General features: G+C 43.6%; 1 protein-coding gene across 1 annotated transcript in view; it reads left to right on the plus strand.

Moving 5' to 3' along the window:
- The window catches only part of Sep1 (Septin 1), a 30089-nt gene extending 10158 nt beyond the window's left edge, over nt 1–19931 (plus strand). Inside the window, exons 2-4 of the mRNA XM_065238353.1 lie at nt 6535–6986; nt 7047–7412; nt 18317–19931. Coding sequence (XP_065094425.1) covers nt 6535–6986; nt 7047–7412; nt 18317–18557 — 1059 coding nt within the window. The 3' untranslated portion in view covers nt 18558–19931. The remainder of the gene's footprint in view (nt 1–6534; nt 6987–7046; nt 7413–18316) is intronic.
- The last annotated feature ends 1597 nt before the right edge of the window (nt 19932–21528 follow it).

The raw sequence follows: 21528 nt of genomic DNA on the forward strand, positions 1-21528 counted from the left end.
TCAGAGGGTCGCAATAGCGATTAGCTGTAACGATGAGCAACGTGATGAGCGAGCAATCAGAGATCATAAAATCGCTAGTTGTGACCTTCTAAAAGCAAAATTGATAAATTGTGTAACTTTGCCACCCATTCTTGCTTCTTGCAAGTAAGAATTATCATTATGGTATCTCATAGTTTCATGATTCCGAGAATTGGCATTTTGGCTGTAATGAGCAGTTGCAAGCCTGGTTTTATTTGTTAATATGACTACATGGTAATAACAGCAACTCGATGATTAAAAAGGAGCTCGTTTGCCTAGTAGCAAACGTTTTTGTTTACTGAGCAGAAGACCGTGGGTTCAATCCCAAGCTCCTTCGTGTTTTACGATCGTTAGGACATCAATTCAGCTTATCGTTTACCAAAACGAACCCTGCTGCAAACCCAACGCTCTTACCCAACAGCCCTGTGATTCCTCGTGGAAGTGCAGAGGACTCCTCGGCTTCAATCAAAGCGAGTGTCACGTCAACACATTCCTACCCATTCCTTTCTTGACCAGCGTTCAGGCGCGGCTGGCGCTGGTATTGCCTAATTCGAGATCACCAGTTTTTACACATTGAGGATGATTGCTAGTCCCAAGCATCGTCTATTGGTTCTCTGTGTAATTACAGCTGGTCTAGCAATAACAGAGTAGCAACCGTGGGCGGTCAATCGTGCTCATGCTCAAACGGATAGATCTGAGGATTTAGTAGTTCTTCCTTGATTTATTTTCCGCCGATCTTGTTTTCCGTGCTGAGCACCAATGCTATCGACGCCAGGAAAGCAGCTCCCACACCTGGACCCTACCTATCGACCCATCAACTCATGAACCGGGGACCAACGGCTTTACTTCCCTTCCGAAGGAAGGCGTGATCAGAGATGTTGTGCCTCAGAACATCCCGGCGGCGCCGACTGGGACTGAACCCAGGCCTGCTGGGGTGAGAGGTAATCACGCTTACCACTACACCACCGGCACCGCTAGGATTTAGTAGTTAGTGTCATCTTGTTTTGACGTAGGACTACGTCTTTGATTTCTATATGGGGGTACACTTTGTGAAAACCGAAAATGGAACATGTAACAAATTAAGAAAGATTTTGAACGTTAATAACTCAGCTGCCCCTGGTCCAATTTCAATAATTTTATCACCAATCGATCAGAAATATGGCTACGCATCGATAACAATGCTTCCGAATGTTGATTTTCAACAAGAAACTATTGAAAAACTGGTAAATGTCCAGCATTGTCCAAAAGCGTCGAATTAACTAACAAATCCACCAATTACCTACATGCATATGCTGCTTCCCCAGCACAGCCGTCAGAGAGTAGTAAGTAGACGAAACAAGTCGAAGTGGCATTCGCCTCCGATCCTCGGGCGCATGCGAATAGGGAGGATGGAATTGCGTAATACTTTGCACACTCATCGCCATATTCAGAACCAAACGCAAATGCTTCAAGATAACCACCATCCGTCGTCTGGCTCGCCGTGGCGGTGTCTGACGTATCTCCGGTTTGATTTACGAGGTATGCTGAAGGTGTTCCTGAAAAATGAGATCCGTGATGCTGTCACCTACACTAAACACGCCAAGCGTAAGCGGCCATGGATGTCATCTACGTTTTGAAGTGACAGAGACGCACTCTGTTTGGGTTCGGAGGTTAAATCATCACCAACTTTGGCAACAAAACCGCTCTTTTCAGGGCCACCAAGCTTATTACAGTAAAGAGTAGAAATAGAATTCATCTGCCTGTTTGACCATATGCAGAACCAACGATCACACAAAATGCTCATGTAATCAAACTGGAAGCAGGGGTACACATTATTTTGATCAACCTTGAGCAACTTTGAATCGCCACGGCCGGATATTTTCGATGGAAGAAGCAACAATCTAGCATCTAATTCGACGAAGACGGCAGGAAACATTTGTGAAGCCGAGTTATTTACGTAAGAGAGTGTCGATGAAGAGAATCGATCAATGTAGATAGGACCTATTGAAAAGTGACGCGAGATTTGTTTTCCGTACTGAGCTCCAATGCTACCGACGCCAGGGAGGCAGCTCCCAGAGATGTTATGCCTTAGAACATGCTGGTGGCGCCGACTGAGATTGGACCCAGGTCTCCTGGGGTGAGAGGTAATCACGCTAACCACCAGCGCCGATATCTATCACGGCGAATGAGAACAACCCAAATTTGAGTTTAGTTATCTCAGAAATAAGAAATAAAGTGCAGGAACTCAGCGATGAGTAAATTTTCCTCATGTTTTCCCAGGTTTTCCAGGATTTTCCAGGGAAAAATTCCCGAATTTGAGAAAAGTAAAGATTGGATTCACTCATTCTATTGGTACTACTCCGAGACTGATAAAAAAATTTCGTCAATTTCCTCTTTTTCTGGCAGATTGTTTAGGTTTTCCACAGGAAACCATGAGACAAATTTACTCATCGCTGAGTTCCTACACTTTTGGCGATTATGAGTGAACTAAACTCAAATTTGGGTCGTTCTCATTCGCCGTGTACGCAAAAAGAAAAGAGCCAGTGTCGCTACTTGATAGCAAACTACTCATAATGGGAGGAGTCTTTGTAGCTTTTATACCACTTGGTTGCACATCATTCTGCTTTAACCTAAAAAGATATAAAGCAGCGCTGCTGTCTGGTATCAGCTCATTTTCGCTTCGGACGGCGTGGTCAGCAATAGCAGCAGTAGGAAGGTGGTTAATCCACTTTTCTATAACCCAACAAGCAACAATTGACTGATCGTTTCAAAGGAGGTGCCAATCGTCATCGCAAATTCTTCGAGACAACCACCATCCGTCGTCTGGCTCGCCGTGGCGGTGTCTGACGTATCTCCGGTCTGATCTACGAGGTGTGCTGAAGGTGTTCCTGGAAAATGAGGTCCGTGATGCTGTCACCTACACTAAACACGCCAAGCGTGAGTGGCCATGGATGTCCTCTTCAATAAAACGGCCCTTTTCAGGGCCATCAAGCTTACATCAGTAAAGAGTTGGAATAGAATTTATCTGTGCTTGTTTGTCCATATTCAGAACCACAAGCCCCCAAACGACCACACAAACTTGGAAGCAGGGGTGCAAGTGATTTTGATTGATTCTCGTAAGCAACTTTCTCTTTGAAAATGATTACTACAAATTTGGTACGCCTACAATTCAAAAACGGAAAGAGTTGAGATAATAGATAATTGATCAATTAAAAGAACTTAATGCTCTTCACATTTATTCCGTCCACTAGTGGTCCTACGTCAAGCTTCCGTTCGTGCCCCTAGGCACAGACCCCTCTACTTTTTCCTCAAGTTGTACCGATGGACAGTACCCAGACATCCAGTACATCCAATTACAGGACAGTACATCCAGATTGGATGTTTGTCTTTTTCATCAGTTTGTCGCTTAGATCGAGATCAAGAGCACATTGCTCTCCAAACCTTGTGTTCTTAATCCCTACCCTGCCATCCATTTGTTACAATTTGTTACCCCTAACCTCGAGATAGCCGCGAGTAATCGGCCCCCGCTTTACTAACGTTAGTTTTAAGAAATTTTGTAATCTAAACAATTACAAAAATAAACGCATTATAAAAAAAGTAATCCTGGCGCGGATGACCAAATGTCTTGGCACGGATTTTGCGGATTCAAAATAGGGATTTCTGTAAACAACAAGAAAGAAGTATGTTTGGGAAGTACAGAGAGTAAACGAAAACCGATAAGTTCTCTATACTGTCAATTGGCAAATCAAAGTTGGCACTCGTGGAGAATAGAAGAACTATGAGAGTGACGATGGTTTCAAAATTTTACACGGTGAGGTATACGAGTGTAATCTTTAAATGCTTTTATTTTGCAAATGGAGCATTTTATTTAAATCTGGTTAGTGCTACGTTAGTAGAAAACTTCAGGACTACTCAATAGACATATAATACAGAAAACATAATTTCTTTTCAGATTTTTAGGTGTAAACATAGACTTCCGCTTTTCTACCACTGTAGCAGTAACCAGATTTAAATAAAATGCTCCATTTTCAAAATAAAAGCATTTTAAGATTGCACTCGTATACTTCCCCGTGGAAAATTTTGAAACCATCATCACTTTCATAGTTCTTCTATTCTCCACGAGTGCCAACTTTGATTTGCCAATTGATTGCAACTCTCATCGGATGGGTGTATTTTCTATAACACAACATCCAGAGTACTAAACAATACATATTAAGAACTTTTTCAGAAAACCTCAAATGTCACCGGTGCCCCCGCAGTAATTGCACCACCTCGGCGCTACTGCTTGTTGATATGTATGGATTATGGACTGGAACTGGTACGGTACCGACCAACAATCAGGATTAATGGCCAAAAGAAAATTCATTTTACGCTTATCATGATCACCAGCAGCGGCTATGTTGTTTAGGGAAACGGGACCTAGTTTAGCAAATTCGGAAGCCGGAAATGAGAACTGATGAGTTTCTCTTTGTAGGGTGAAGAGTAGGTTATATCATATTGATTATGGTTGCAGTTTATTACGAAACTTCGCTAATTGAACTGCCTGCAGCTTATCTGAATAGCACTATTATCGGTGATAATGGTTTACGTTGAATCCGGGTGCATTGCACCCGTTTTACGTTCTCAAGCTTATTTCTGCTCTATTATCTACTAAATATTATCTTCCAGCGCATTTGTATCATTGAAATCAAGCTGGAAACAATCCGCTTGGAGATATTTACGAGTCTGTGTTTATACAAGCTTGTGTATATGAAACCGTCAGTAGGAGATACTTTGTCCCACGAATAGTACAATTGAACCAACATTTGAAATTACTTTCAACGACGGTGCCTACACCTTATATAGTGAGTTCTAGTGATAAATGCTTATCCGCGTCGTTGTCGTTGTCTGGTGTGAGCACAATCCTAAATATAAACAGCAACGACGGAAGGAACGCTACAACAGGCCAGCATAAAATTCTCACTCCAAGACTTTGATGCGTTTGTTCTATGAATGAATGAATGAATGCGGTGCATTCAAACCAACGGGAATTCAGAAGAAAAAAATAAACTATTGAGTCTCTGTTATGAATTGTTGTAGCACTGATTACAAACGAGAACGTCGCGCGCCGTCGTTCGTCCGGCAGCTGCATATAAGCGTACGACGATGTAAACAAAATGCGCACGATATGTGATGGAATTGCATGAACATGACTTCCTCCACAAACGCAAAAGACAAATCATGGTTCATGAAATTTATGAATACACCAACAACCACGAAACGTTATTCCGGAGAAAGTGTATGCCTGCCCATCAGTGTGCACTACGAATGCAGCATGAAGGCGATGACGACACCAACGAGTCAAAACTCAACTGCATCGCATCGCCGGAGTAATTAATATCAATTTTGGCTGTCCATTGGCTTTGAGAGGTATGCACACTGCGCAGAATGGAGCGGCTTTTGCAGGCTATTGCGTACATCGATGCAGATGCAGACGTTACATTTTGGGTTATTATATTAGGTATAAAATTAAAATGCAAGTTTTCAAAGCCTCTCGGGCATTGCACGGTCAAGATGAAATGCCAACGACCAATGTGATTCCTTTGAGAAAGGGATACAGCCCAACCGAGGCCAATACCTATTATCCAGTTCAAGAGCAATTGAACTTGGCTGAAATTTCAAGTGTTTTTTTTTTCGCTTTTGGCTGTATGCTGAATTGCCAAAACACGTGTGAAATTCTTGTTGCGGATCGTTTTCTGAAGGCCAACACGTGCGCGTTGAAAATTTACCACACATTGACGCAAATAGCTGCATAAATGGTCAATTTGTAACATCTGATGCGTACATTATCATACGGCTTTGAGCACTCGAAAAAGAAGGTGGCAAGCCCCTGTCGTATGCCTTTCTTTATAACACAGTTTTCGGTAACAGAATACAGTTTCCCGACTTTCCTTCAGTGTCCTAGCGATTCGATGTGTCTATTGACTACAACTGGCGAAATTATATGGTTATTGAAGAAAGTTCCGGTAGACAAAATGCACATCACTATCGGTCACGGTGGGTGTATGCAAACACACCAGCTACATCGTGCTTTGCATTCATTATCCATCGTTCGATATGTGCATACAAAATCGCAACTGGACTTTTACGCCTCGGTTACCATCCTAGTTACTAACAGGTGTGCAACTTCCCGTTTTATGGCAGTCCTACTCCCCAGGGTGAGAGACCTTTAATGGAGCGCCCAATACAGGTGGCGAGGGGATTTCGAATTTTAGAGTCCAACCGCTGAAAGTGTGTTGCAAGCTTTCTTTCACTATCCACCTATCTCCGATTGGCTTAGTAACAATTAGCGTTTCTTCGTGTGAACACGGGCAGCAGCATCGCCATGAGAGATATCAAGCCATTCTGCAAACCATCAGCGCCAGAGGTTCGTTACGAGATCAAGATCGAATGCATGAAGGCACAACAAAGCATTCAATTTAATTTAGTGTGTGATGTAAGGTAGTGGAACAAACTGTTTGATTTTTCTGTTCTCTTTTCTCGCTTTCCTTTTCGCAGTTTTCCAACGTGGAAACATCGGGTTACGTAGGTTTTGCCAATTTGCCCAACCAGGTGCACCGTAAGTCGGTCAAGAAGGGATTCGAGTTCACACTGATGGTGGTCGGTGAGTCGGGCCTGGGAAAGTCCACCCTGGTGAACAGCTTGTTTCTCAGTGATCTCTACCCGGAGCGGGTGGTTCCGGATGCAATAGAGAAGCAGAACCAGACAGTGAAGCTGGACGCGTCCACAGTGGAGATCGAGGAACGTGGTGTGAAGCTACGATTGACGGTGGTCGATACGCCCGGATTCGGTGATGCCATTGATAACAGTGACAGTTTCAGTGCCATTCTGGAGTACATCGACGAGCAGTACGAACGTTTCCTGAGGGACGAGAGCGGTCTCAACCGGAGGAACATCGTAGACAATAGGATACACTGCTGTTTCTATTTCATTTCGCCCTTTGGGCATGGGTAGGTGTGCAGAGGGAACCATATCAAACGGTGAGTTGTAAAACATTCTTCCCATTTTAGGATGAAACCATTGGACATTGAGTTCATGAAGAAGCTCCACTGCAAGGTGAACATCGTCCCGGTGATTGCGAAAGCCGACGTGCTGACCAAGAAGGAAATCCAGCGCCTCAAGTGCCGAATCCTGCAGGAAATCGAAGACAATGGGATCAAAATCTATCCACTGCCAGATTGTGATAGCGACGAGGACGAGGACTACAAGGAACAGGTGCGACAGCTGAAGGAAGCAGTACCGTTTGCGGTGTGTGGCTCCACCACGCTGCTGGAGGTTAAGGGGCGCAAGGTTCGCGGCCGGTTGTACCCGTGGGGAGTGGTGGAGGTGGAAAATCCCGAGCATTGCGATTTTATCAAACTGCGGACGATGTTGATGTGAGTATTGAAATTTTTTTGCTAAAGATTTTTGACTTCTGATTAATGCCATACATGATGCGTAAATTTTGAATTGTTTAGATTTTTTTTCTCTATTCTGGTTTACTGATAACTTCACAGGTCTATTCTGCGGGTCCGTGTCATCAGTGTCCCTAGTGAGGTGACAAAAGTCACGTCGTGTGAGGTGACTCTCCGTGCATATCAAATGAAGGGTAGCCTCACATGAAATTTACTTTTGTCACTTCATTAGTGACAGCGAGTCACACTAATGAGTAACTGCAGGTTTTCCCAAATATGAGTAAATTTCGTATGGAAAGAAAATGCTGAATTCAGTCGCTGAGTCGTTTTGATTGGCCGTGTTAGAAGTACAGTAAATAGAAGAGTAGGGTTCAAAGGAAATTTTCAATAGAATTCTTAGGAGGATGCCAAGGAAATTCTAAGAGTAGAAGGAGAATCCAAAGGGAATTCTGATAATAGTTCAATGAAAATACTAAGGGTTAACTCAAGAGGAGTTCTGTGGAGTATTCCAAAAAAATAGGAAACAAAATTACAAAGAAATGTCCACCGAAGCTTTGAGGTAAATTTCAAATGAATACTTTGGAGAGTTTCAAAGCTGATCCTGTAATCATTTTAGATGTATGATGATGTATGATAATTGTCTATCACTCATTGTAGCACGGAAACTAAGTCCGATAGCAGTGGGCGCTCCTGACTGTTTGATTTGATCATGCTTAATAACCTCCGATTGTCATCAACATGTCACTACCGTATGCGTGATAATGTTTGCACTAAAGAGCCTGAATTCATAAAGAGACGACATCTTATCCATTTGACAGGTCTTCTGCTCGATTGGAATGACTTTTCCTATGACTTTGATAGATAATAGATGGTTCCAATTTTGACATGTCGTCTCTTTATAAATTCAGGCTCTTTAGTTTGCACCATTGAGCAATAATGTAGTCTGGATCCATTACTCTCCAGGTATGGTCAATCGAAGACTGAAGCAACACCTCGATGCTGGAAATTTCCTTGTTAACCGACAGCGCACTTTCCGACAAGGTTTCGGAACGTCCACCTATTTCGCAACCCTAGGGGAAGTTCTCAAGAACGCCTACGACAGTGGCCTGCACACCGAGATAGTATCGCTCGACATATCGAAGGCCTTCAACAGAACGTGGACGCCCCTCGTCCTTAAGCAACTAATCGACTGGGGTCTTAACGGACCCATCGTTCACTTCATCCAGAACTTCTTGTCCAACCGCTCATTCCGAGTCGCAGTCGGCAACACCAAATCCCGACTTTTCCACGAGGAAACGGGTGTCCCACAAGGATCGGTTATCGCCGTTACCCTGTTCCTCGTGGCGATGAACAGAGTCTTCCGTCAACTACCGAAGAACATACTTGTATTCATCTACGCCGACGACATCCTCATCGTCACCACAGGACCCACGCCAGTACGTACAAGGATGAGAGCCCAAGCGGCAGTCTCCGCCGTCGCCAGGTGGGCCCACTCAGTAGGCTTTGAATTATCAGCCTCTAAAAGCATCAGGTGCCATGTTTACCCTTCTCGACACAGAATTAGCGAACCTCACGATCAAAATCGACGACCAGTCGATACCACTGAAGAAGACCGTCCGAGTTCTGGGAGTTCTCGTTGACCGATTCCTCAACATTGAACAGCATTTCAGGGCAGTCAAGAAAAATTGCCGCAGCCGAGTGAATCTCATCCGGACCATTTCCCGACAGAATAGATCGAACAACCGCAGCATCCGTTTTCACGTGGCGAGTGCAATTATCGATAGTCGCCGTCTATACGGGTTGGAGATGACCTGCATCGCAACGGATAAGCTTTTAGCTGCGTTAGCACCAGTCCACAACACCTACGTCCGGATTGTCTCTGGCCTGCTGTCATACACGCCCGCTGATGCTGCATGCATCGACGCAGGCATCCTACCTTTCCGCTTCCGTATAACCGCAGCTATCGCAACCAAAGCCGCTGCTTTCATCTCGAAGACATCCGGAAATCAAGGAATCTTCCTCCTCGACGAGGGGAACAGACTCCTCCGCACGGCTGCCAACGAAAATCTCCCCCCAGTGGCCAGGGTCCACTGGCATGGAGACAAATGCTGGCAAACACCATTACCGTAAATCGAAAGCCGGATTAAGGAAAGGTTCAAAGCCGGAGACAATTCCGTAGCCATCAAAAGGACTGTAGCTGAAATGTTAGGAGAAAAATATCCCACGCACACTCACCGATACACGGACGGAACTCGCTCTCGGGCCGGGGTCAGTATCGGTCTAGCCGGAAACATCACACCAACCAGCTGCAGCTTACCGCCGCAATGTTCTGTCTTCTCTGCTGAAGCTGCTGCCATCTTCATCGCTGCTACAACGTTCTCCAACCGACCGATCCTGGTCCTCACGGATTCGCACAGCGTCATACAAGCCCTGACATCCGAGGTCCCGACTCATCCCTGGGTACAGGCGACGATGAAGTCCGCGCCACCAAACACGGTATTCTGCTGGGTTCCGGGGCACTGCGGAATACCAGGCAACTCTGAAGCTGACTTTCTGACTGGGGCAGGACCATCTGCCCCCCGCTATACTAACAAAGTACCGTTACACGATGTCAACTGCTGGATCGTGAGCAAAGTACGGGAAGCTTGGGACGCAGAGTGGTCTCAAAACCGCTCCCTCTTCATTAGACGGATCAAAGGGACGACGAGGAAATGGACAAAACAGTCGAACCAGCGGGATCAGAAGATAACGTCGCGTTTGAGAACCGGTCACACCAAGATCTCGCACAATTTCGGTGGAACGCCGTTCCACAGGACTTGCGTCGGTTGTAGAACTCCAGCCTCAATCGAGCACATTCTATGCGTATGCCCTCAGTATCAGAACCTGCGTGAATTCCACGGGCTTTCAAATAGCATACGCGACATGCTGGGTGATCCCTCAACACTGGCAGCAGTAATGCGTTTTTTAAAGGATGCTGCATTGTATTTTAAAGTTTAGTCTTTTTTAATTCCTTTCGGCTGTTGGGACATCTCTGTCCGGTGTCTTATTCAGATTTTAATGTTGTGTCTTAAATATGTTGTGTAAATGTACGATCGAGCCAGGAACCAATTTTCGGTTGAAGTAAACACTGTAAAAACGACTCTGTTGGGAGTCCTCCTTCTGAGGCCCCACCTGTTATGGACGAGATGAACTAGCCTACGGCTAAAAATCTCAAAAATAAAGTCTGAAAAAAAATCCAGGTACGGGTCAATGTTTGTCTGAGGCTTGCTGTACTCGGGTGGCGTTTAGAACAGGCCTTGGCCTTCATGACGGGCCATATTGAGTAATTCAGCGGATTAGGATCGGGGCTGGATGGCGGCCACATATCCTTCACCCAGAACGGAAGATGTTCCTGCAACCACTTCTGAGTGCGGTTCGAGGTGTGGCACGGAGCCCCATCTTGTTGAAATACAACATTTGGCTTCGGACCATACTGTTATTTGATCCACGGAAGAACATACTTACTTAAAATCCCGATGTAGACCACTGTGTTGACCTTGTCGCCTTCTGGAGTGAACACCGGGTCCATTTTTTTTGCCATCGGAAGCCACCAATCCAAACACCATAACGCTAGCAGGATGCTTGATCAGATGCACGTTCTTGTGCTCGTCGGCCACGTCTTTTACCGGAAGAGAACTAATATACCGGTCGGTTCTGGAATTTGATACGGGATCGACGGTAAACATGCTCTCGTCGGTGAACAGGATTACCGGATTTTTTCGCTTAAGGAAGTTCAAGATTTTCTTGCATCGTTCGACTCGTAGCTCCCGGATGCGGTTGGTAATCATGTGAGTTTTTTTTCCGTGCCCTCGACTTCGCCCCGCAATCTTCCTTTACGATCTTCCGTGGCGTAAAGTCACTGATCCCGTGTTCCTTTGCCATTTTCCTTATTGAACGCAATGGATTCACCCGAATCGTCCTTTTGATAGCAGCGATAACCACCTTCGCCGCGTATAGTTGTCCTTTCTTTCTCGGTCTAAAACCCTTTTGACGGTCCACCGGGACACTCCCACGGCGATTGAAATGTCTTTTTGCGACATTTACGCGTGGGACAAATCACGAATACGCTGCCACTTCGTCATGGTGCAACTGTCAAACTAAGTAAATCATTTTCTTTTATACACAGCCTACTAACGGGTGTTCAATAAAAAATGAGAATGATTTCGGTGCCGTCCAGCGCTCTTGTGAGAGCATCGCGACTAAGTTTCGTCGTACGGCTGACCAGGGCCCCTTCTCCAATATTCATTGACGTTTTTCTTGAAGAATAAACATTATGTTTTTAATAAAAAAAATCGTTATAAATTTTTTTTTACTTGCTATATGACTGTAAAAAATATCATTTTTTATTGAACACCCGTTACGGTATAAGCTATAAGTTACGTGCACGCGAAGAAAACCAAGGCATTGTATGCACAGGTGAAACGGGAACCTTATTTGTACGATGGTGCAAACATTATCACGCATACGGTAGCTCTTATAATTTATTTAGATAGATTGATTGACTAGCATTTAAGAGATTTTCAATCATATGCTTTTTCGTTTCTGGAAATCAGTGAGAAGACATCGAAAGAGGCCTCTTTGGTTGAGCATCACGTTGTTACAGATCTTTATGGACATTCTCAGGATTGTAGTCATGTCATCCTTAAGCTTGGTACGGTTATATCCCTTTGAATTATCTGAGAATGCTGCATGAAATTCCTTCAAATTTGTCTTAGAACTCTCTACACAATCCCTAAAACTTTTTTTAGAACTGCGTTTGAATCCACCTTTAGTTCATTTTACAATTTTTGTTAAAATACTTCTCAAAATTGCCTTAAAATTTTTAACGAATTCCCTTGAAATTCACCACATAATTTCACTCTAACTATCCCTATATTTTCTTTAGAATTCTTCCCAAACCTCAAGTTCAACAATCTAAAAAATGACCTTGTCACTGATTTTTGATAATTTGGTCATGTCCCAGAATTATGAGCAATCTTCAAAAATGGCTTAGTTCACAATAATTGTTATTCTCTGGATCCCATTGTTTTCTAAAGGAAATTCTAAGTTCAACCTATCACCTTACAACATTTAGCGTAGTAGCGTTCGGCCTAGTGCCTTGCGGACTTCAACAAATGTCTACACTATGGAACATTAGCGAACTATTGCTGTTCTGGAGTGAAATAAAATAAAACACTAGCGCCAAATGGGCCTTAGTGGCAAATTTTTAGCTCAAATCAAAGAGCCCAGCGCCACGGATCGGTCATATTAGACTGAGGGTTATTCCGAGAGTCGAAGTGACTTTTGTCACTAGTGAAGTCTGTGCAAATCGAATGGAGAGTCACGTCACCACGACGTGACTTTTCTCACTTCACTAGTGACAACAGTCACTTCGACTCTCGGAATAACCCCCACTGACCCACATTTATATGGGGGACATTTTTTATATTTTTTTCAACGGGCCAACCCCTAGATTTGTGCCATTAGGTGAGATAACTACGCTCTTAAAATTTTAGCTTATTCGGATATAACACGAACTGGCGCTTTTGGTTTAAAGTTCATATAGGTTGAAATTTTCATATACAAAATGCTCATATACATTCAAAAGCGAATATCTCAATTAAACTAACTGAATTCATGAGCTTCAGCAAAGTTGTTACTTATTAACTGAACTACAATCTGAATCAAAACGCGAATAATGAAACTTTTTTTTATGATCGATGAAAAATTCAAACTAAAAGCGCAAGCTCATCTTAGAACCAAATGAGCTGAAACATTCGGATAATGGTTTTCTCACCTAAACGCACTAATCTAGGGGTTGGCCCGTGGAAAATTAGAACTTTATTTTTTGTGGGCCAGTCTAATCGGTCATGTTTTCAGTTATACTTTTGTGGCATCGCCCGGCAACACTGGTCAGCCCGGCTGCCATCGGGTCGTCGTCGAAGAAAAAGAACTCAAGCTGTCAATCTTTGCTACGCAGCTATCAACGCGCGAACGTGGTTGTTTTTCTTCTTCTTCTTCTTCTTCTTCTTCGCATTTCAAGCTTATTGCATATCGCATATTAGCTTATTGCGTGCTCTCAACTTAGTGTTCTAGATGCACTTCCACAGTTATTAATTGAGAGCTTTCGATGCCTGTTCCATTTTTGCATTGGTATAATTGTGTGGCAAGTCCAATCATACTTCTATGCCCAGGGAAGTCGAGAAATTTTCCAACCCGAAAAATTCCTAGACCGGACCGGGAATCGAACCCAGCCACCTTCAGCATGGTCTTGCTTTGTAGCTGCGCCTTTACCGACTGAGCTAAGGGAGGCCCCATTGTTTTTCTATTGAAAGTAAAAATAAAGATTTTAAGTTTTTCGTAACTAATCGTTCTTTATTCCGTGTCCGATCGCTACATTGGTGACCCGCGACGTCGCGAATCTAAAAGTTTCGGTCCGATTTCACGGTTATTCGCCGATATTCGATCTCAAAGCCGAAACTAACCTCAAAATGCCGGACGATAACGGGAGCAACGCAGCAGCATCTGTCGCGGTAAAACTACCGGATTTTTGGAAAACTGATCCGGCTATGTGGTTTGCGCAATCGGAAGCGCAATTCCACCTTGCGAAAATCGTCAATGATGAAACCAAGTTTTACCACATCGTGGCCAAAGTGGATCAATCGGTTATATGTCACATAGCCGATTTTGTAGCTGCTCCTCCAGCGGAAAATAAATACAAAACAGTGAAAGATCGCCTAATTGCTCGCTTCACCCTGTCTGCTGAAAGCCGCTTCGAACAGCTGCTAGCGATATGCGCCCAACGCATCTGTTAGCAAAGATGAGAGAGTTGTCGACGGGTTTGGGCGTGGATAACAATCTGCTCAAAATGATTTTCATTCAACGCCTCCCGGCAAACATTCGACCAATTCTCACATGCCACGATGGTACCATCGAGAAGTTGGCTGAAATGGCAGACAAGATCACCAACGCCTCCAACGGTCAGTCCTCCGCAGTTGCCATGGTGCACAACGAACCAACGTACAGCAACAGTGGTGAAAGGAAGCTAGCAGAGCAGATCGAACTTCTCACAGCGGAAATCCGACGCCTGAAGGCTCCCAACCCTGAGCGAGGCCGTTCGTTTTCGCGAAACCGAAGTGGTTCTCGTTCGTCATCACGATCCGGACTGTGCTGGTACCATAGGAAATATGGAAACGATGCTCAGCGGTGCCGAGAACCGTGTTCATGGAGCTCAAAAAACTAGCATCCTCCCCACCATCATGGGCGGTGGTGGCCGGAGTGTCGGAAAGTCGCCGAATGGTAATTTTTGACAGGACGAACAATACACGCTTTCTAATCGACACTGGATCGGACGTCACAATATTGCCTGCCTCCAGGAGAGATCGATTGAACGGTACCGTTATACAACAGCTCCACGCAGCCAACGGAAGTAGAATTCGGACATTTGGAACGAAATTTATTCCTGTTGACCTAGGATTGAGACGAAGATTCACCTGGAATTTCCTCGTTGCTAAAGTGACGATGCCAATAATCGGTGCTGATTTTTTGGCGCACTTCGGCATACTCGTCGATTTGAAAAACCAAAAACTGATAGATGGCCAGACAGGATGGAAGTCTTCTGGAGGTATGATGACTGCTGCTCTGCACAGTGTAACACTTGTTGGTGCCGATCATCCGTTCCACGATTTGTTAATGGAGTACCGGGAAATAACTCTGCCATCGACGCTTCGTTCTGTCACACAGTGTGACGTAACCCATCACATAGTTTATCGTGGACCACCCGTGGCGTCTAAAATTCGACGAATGCATCCGGACAAAGTTAAAGCTGCTAAGGAAGAGTTTCGCCTTATGTGTGACCTAGGAATATGCAGACCATCGAGTAGCAGTTGGGCAAGTCCTTTGCATTGTGTGCTGAAAAAGAACGGGAAATGGCGTTTCGTTGGTGACTACCGTCGCTTAAATCATATCACTACACCTGACCGTTATCCGGTCACAAGTAGTGATATGATTCCGGACAGAACCTGCAGTGCTGTCTCCGCTAATGATTTTTTACAACGCTCGAAGCTTGATGAAGCTGCATCTGTCCACTGTAGTTTACGTATGTCGTTTTTCCTGTTCCCGGGAATAAGCTTCTGCAACTCAGCTTGGATGTCGGATGCATGACGAACGAAGCGTTTGTAGCCGTTGGCGAGTGCCAGAAAGCGACGGAGTTCCTTGACTGTTGTCGGTTTCTCGTAGTCCATAATGGCTTGGACGCGTGACGGGAGCGGCCGCACTCCATCACTGCTTCACTATCCTGACTCGTCGAAACCATTAGCTCTGATGATCGATGCCTCAAATATTGCTGCGGGGGCTGTCTTGCAGCAGCTAAATGGTCAGAATTGGGAACCACTCGGATTTTATTCCGAAAAATTTTCGATGTCCCAAACGAAATACTCTACTTTTGGCCGTGAACTGACTGCGATGAAAATGTCTGTGAAATATTTTCGGCACTTCCTTGAAGGACGCAACTTCACGATCTTCACTGACCATCGCCCACTAACATACGCGCTAACAACCGATTCCAGCTCTCGGCTACCGCATGAAGAACGATACCTACGTTTTATCTCGGAATTTACTACGGATATACAACATGTCAGTGGAAGTGAAAATTACGTCGCCGATGCATTGTCTCGTGTGGAGAGTATACTAGCGCCTACTTCGGTGGACTATGAAGAAATCGGACGAAAGCAGAAAAACGACGCAGAGCTTCAGCAGTTGATGCAATCCAAATCTACTTCGCTGAAATTTGAAGCAAAACGGATGAGTGGTTGTTCTCAACCGATCTACTGTGACGTCTCGAACGGAAAACCACAACCTTCCGTTCCAAGTACTCAACGGAGAACCATCATGGTATGCCTACACGGAATTTCTCACCCAGGAGCACGAGGCAGCAGGAAGTTAATCTCCGAGCGATTCGTTTGGCCAGCTATGAACCGTGAAATAAATGAGTTTGTCAAACACTGCGTCGACTGCCAACGGTCGAAGGTGCATCGAAATACCGTCTCTCCGTTGGGAAAATTTGACCTACCGAAGGCTCGTTTCCAACACCTTCATATTGATCTGGTTGGTCCTTTGCCGCCGTCACAAGGATACCGCTACCTACTGACCATGATTGACCGTTTTACCAGATGGTCCGAAGCGGTTCCACTTGTCGATATGACTGCAGCATCTGTGGCTCAAGCACTGTACTCAACATGGATAGCAAGATTTGGAGTCCCAGAAAACCTGACAACCGACCAGGGACGACAATTTGAGTCCGATCTCTTTCGGTTAACGCGAATGTTAGGTGTTCACCATATTCGTACGAATGCCTATCACCCACAAGCGAACGGCATCGTAGAACGTTTTCACCGAACATTGAAAGCATCGATAATGTGTGTAAACTCTAAGAATTGGTACGACGAACTTCCAATGATTCTTCTGGGACTAAGGGTGGCATTTAGGGACGACCTGCAGTGCTCGGTTGCGGATATGGTTTACGGTCAGGCTTTACGGATTCCTGGTGAATTCTTTCAGTCTGCACCTGGAGATATCGACCGATCAGAGTTTGCCCAAATGCTTCACCGTACGTTCGACAATATAAAACCGCACGATACTAAACGTCATGGAGAACGACAAGTTTTTGTCAACGCCAATTTGAAAACATGTACACATGTATTTGTACGAGTGGATTCTGTGAAGCGACCGTTGCAGCATCCTTATGAAGGTCCATTCAAGGTAATAAGACGAGATGATACGTTCTTCGACGTACTTATTTCTGGAAAACAGCAGCGCATTTCAGTCGACCGAATAAAAGCGGCTTTCACTTGTAATCCGGATTTGCAGAAATATCCTCAAGATGATCATCGTACGAAAGTTACACAATCTGGACATCGCGTAAGATTTTTGGTGTAACTGGAGGGGCCCTGTGGCATCGCCTGGCAACACTGGTCAGCCTGGCTTCCATCGGGTCGTCGTCGAAGAAAAAGAACTCAAGCTGTCAATCTTTGCTACGCAGCTATCAACGCGCGAACGTGGTTGTTTTTCTATTGAAAGTAAAAATAAAGATTTTAAGTATTTCGTAACTAATCGTTCTTTATTCCGTGTCCGATCGCTACACTTTGATAAAAGTTTACACTAGCTTCCAACTGATCTTGGACGTCTGTTCTCTGTGCTATTGGAGTGGGTCAAAACATAGATTTTTCTCCACCCCGCTCTATTGCTTCAAAATCAGGTTCTCATCATTCTCCCAAAATTTAAGCTCATACTGTACTATCCCTTTTGAAGTTTATAGATATGGGTATTGCTATTACTACGTAAAAAGTGAACTTTTTGTTCACCTCGGCCTAACCTTTTGCCATTTAAATTGAACGTCAGGGAAATTATAAATTATAAATTAATTAGGAAGATCATATTCTTCTGACATGCTCCATCAACTGCTCAGCAGGCAACATTGGCGTACTTGGTGTGAAGAATAAGGCAAACATCAAATTCGATATTTTGTACCACCCGCCAACGTTCTTATTATGGAATTCACATGTTTGGAACAAATCATAATGGGATATTATATTCATGACTGATACATTGGTACATCGTCTCTATCTCGAGAATTGTCCTAGAAATTACCTCGATGGAAGTTCCATTTAACTCTGGAATCCTCTCGCATGTTTCTCCTTTGATTTGATTCCACGATTCATCAAAATTTATCATGAACTTTGGAACTTCCTGATAAACAACTGAAATAGCGTAAGCGATTTAAAATTCAAGACCATCATGTTAAGTGCGAGTGCGATCGTTGCAGCGCCAGTTCCCACTAATTCAACAAATCCCTCGTAATTCTCTTCCAGCACCCACATGCAGGACCTGCAGGAGGTAACCCAGGAGGTGCACTACGAAAACTACCGCTCGGAACGACTGGCCAAATCGGTGCGCAAGAACACCAACCCGATTATCAAGGACGAAAACGGCACCTCCAACGAGATGATGTCCTCCGACAAGGACCGAATCCTGCGCGAAAAGGAGGAGGAAATCCGTCGGATGCAAGAAAAGCTCGCCCAGATGCAGGCCAAAATACAGGCACAGAAATAAAGCTTACAGCGGGCAAAGTGACAATGGATTCGGGAAATTTTAATCTAGATCCTCCCCGGTGGGTGTGGAGTGGTGGTATGTTTCCGGGCGCAGTGCGATACAGAGAAGTTCTACAACTCAGAGCCAATTCACCTCCATTCTAGGGCTAGCTCACAACCAACAACGTCCACGTCCACGCACAACTCCCTTGTGTAGAATATTGCAATCGCACGAAAATAAGCAATGTGGATTAATATTTTAGAAGTTGATTGTCATTTTTGCAAGAAAACGAAAAACTAGACATACCTACTTTATTACGATATAGCATGACACAAAACTCAAATAAACAACACAAAAAAGCGGATCGCTCATCATTTTCAGGCATTACACACTCGTTCTCTCTACCGTGAAGGGATCATTTTTGTCTAAGTGAAATTTAAATCAAAAAAGTACAAAAATCATCCAGCACAAGTTTGTCAGAAGAAAAAAAAAAATGCTGTTTAAATGTCTCCCTAGGTTCGGCAGCCAGCTTGGAAACAAGAAAAATGTTTAGTCAGCTTCGAGTGCCATCATCGAATTGAGTTTAAAAAAATCATCGTTTTGTTTGTTGCTTCCCTCGTGAATCGAATCTCCTTAGAATTATAATTGGGCAATCAAAGTCTTAGCACAGATTTCAGTGTATTCTCTCTAGAATGGAAATTCCGAATTCGTAATCCCGAAATCATGTGTTTAACGTATGTAACATTTTCCCTGCGTATTTCGTTTTTCGCGGTTACAATTAGAGTATGTGAGCAATAAGTAAAAAAGGAAGATATTGCGAAGGAAGATTTTATTTTTCGATAGCTTTTTTATCGAACCGTAAACAATGTAAGTGAATCGTATCTAAAAATAAGTATTTTTGAAACACTCGTGCAGAAATTGCTTCAATTTTCGCTTGCTAGAAAACAGAAAGTGCAACAGAACAGCGACAAGACAAAACAAAACAAGCAAAATACTAAACTTTTTTAAGGACGAAATCATCATTAGTTGCTAGTGGTACTTAATATTTTGAAGAAGAAAATAAAATCGTTTATAGGAATCCTAAAGTCCTGTCTTGGGTGGTAGAGCGCTTTGTATTGCTAGACTGCAGAGAGATTACGGCCGATGATTGAGCAACTGGAGCTAGTAGATAGGGATTCTTTCGTGACATAAGTGTCTCTTTCTCTCACTTTCTGGGAATCAAGCGTGAGTGGCCAAGGATGCCAAGGAATTATATATAAAAGAAGTTCGCAAGAAAGAGAATGAATAGAAGGTCGGATTTATTGGAACAGTATATACATATATGTATTGGTTTTCTTTATTGTAACTATTTTTTGACTATTCAACGAAATAAACCAATATAGGATTATAATTTAATTTGCTGTTTTGCGATTCAATTAAGGTTTTGAAGAATTCTTAGGCTGTGACCAAAAGGGCCAGATGAGTCTGATATCGATATGCTTTAAAGGGAGGAATACTGTATACCTGGTTGGCACCGTGACAGGGGAAAATACGTTGAACCTAAGCCGAACGGAGATTTATTTTACATTGGACACGGTCCTGACAACCTCATCCGGGTTCTATGTCGAATATTACGTTCACCGGCCGCTCTTCCAGCATCCGTGCTACATGTCCAGTAAGTTCAATAGACTACATGGGAAAAAGGAAGTTAAACTATGCACTTTTTTAGTACAAAAGCTAACATAGAAAAACCTCCCTGAGATATCTTTAAATTATGATTTTTCCTTAGAAGTTCTTCAAACATACTCCTGAGTCTCCTGACTGGGTACTCCAAATCTAACAATCCGTTCTCGAGTTATAGCGTGACATACGAACAACATATTCACTCTTATTCTTGTTTCCGTATTTTTCATACAAAAAAAAAAGTTTTTGGGTAAGGAAATATTGAGGGCCATATTTCTCGATAGCCAGGAAAGGATCAGTTTTATTTTATAACTAGTTAATTGAACGTCTGGTAAGGATGGATGTTGAGTTAAGGGCTGAACACAATGATAGCGGCATAGCGGCATGCACACATTTTCCAATACACTGAAATCCGTTTGACAACTCACAGAGCGCGTTGCGGCAAAAGCGGCATTGTACTAAAACCCGCTTTTTTAACATTTTGGAAAAACGCGGTGCGGTTGAGCGGCAACCTGGGAAGTGTTCAATGTTTTCAGATGTATTTTTTGTAATTTTGAATTAACCAGAAACTTCAAGACGTGAACCAAATAATCATGCAAGATTCGAAAATCTCCAAAATAGAGAAAATAAAAAAAAATTTAACCATGCAAGATCAGAAAAATTATGGCCGCATCCGGACATGTTCTGGGTACCCCCGAGGAAGTGGTCAGATCCTTCTTGAACCTACACCCTCATGCGACACATCAAACCAAGCTGAACTTTGCATTAGGTCCTAAGTAACATTGATCGATACTCTTCGTCGACTTTCTCTTTCGTTAATAACTTATTCACAGAACCGTTTCTTGATTTGTTTGCCGTATTGCATGCAAGATAAAAGCTTCTTATATCGATTTATGGGCTGAAAATACCTGGGAATGTCTTTACATGACCGTGAGGATGCAAAGAGAAAGTCGACGAAGAGAATCTGTCAATGTTACTTAGGACCTAATGCAATGTTCAGCTTGAAATTACATGAGAATTAAAAAAATTATGATAATTTTTGTCCATATTAAGTATTGAAGACCACGTTGGCAAGATCCGGACACGTTCTGGATACCCCCGGAGAAGTAAAACTTGGACCTACATCCTCATGTGACACATCAAATGAGAATTCAAAAATAAGAACATTGGTGACCTTAAGTACTGAGGACCACGCTGGTCAGACATGTCCGGGTGCTCCCGGGAAGTTTCATAAATTTCCCGAAATTTTCCTGAGGCCAATGGAACTTCTCTGCAGTTCTCAGAAATTCTGAAGGTCTCCTCAGAACTACTCTGAAGCTCTCTTCAGAAT

This window comes from Ochlerotatus camptorhynchus, unplaced genomic scaffold (assembly GCF_037179485.1).
Source record: "Ochlerotatus camptorhynchus isolate MF236.1 unplaced genomic scaffold, CSIRO-AGI_Acam_v1.1 ptg000767l, whole genome shotgun sequence".
NCBI classification, from domain to species: domain Eukaryota; kingdom Metazoa; phylum Arthropoda; class Insecta; order Diptera; family Culicidae; genus Ochlerotatus; species Ochlerotatus camptorhynchus.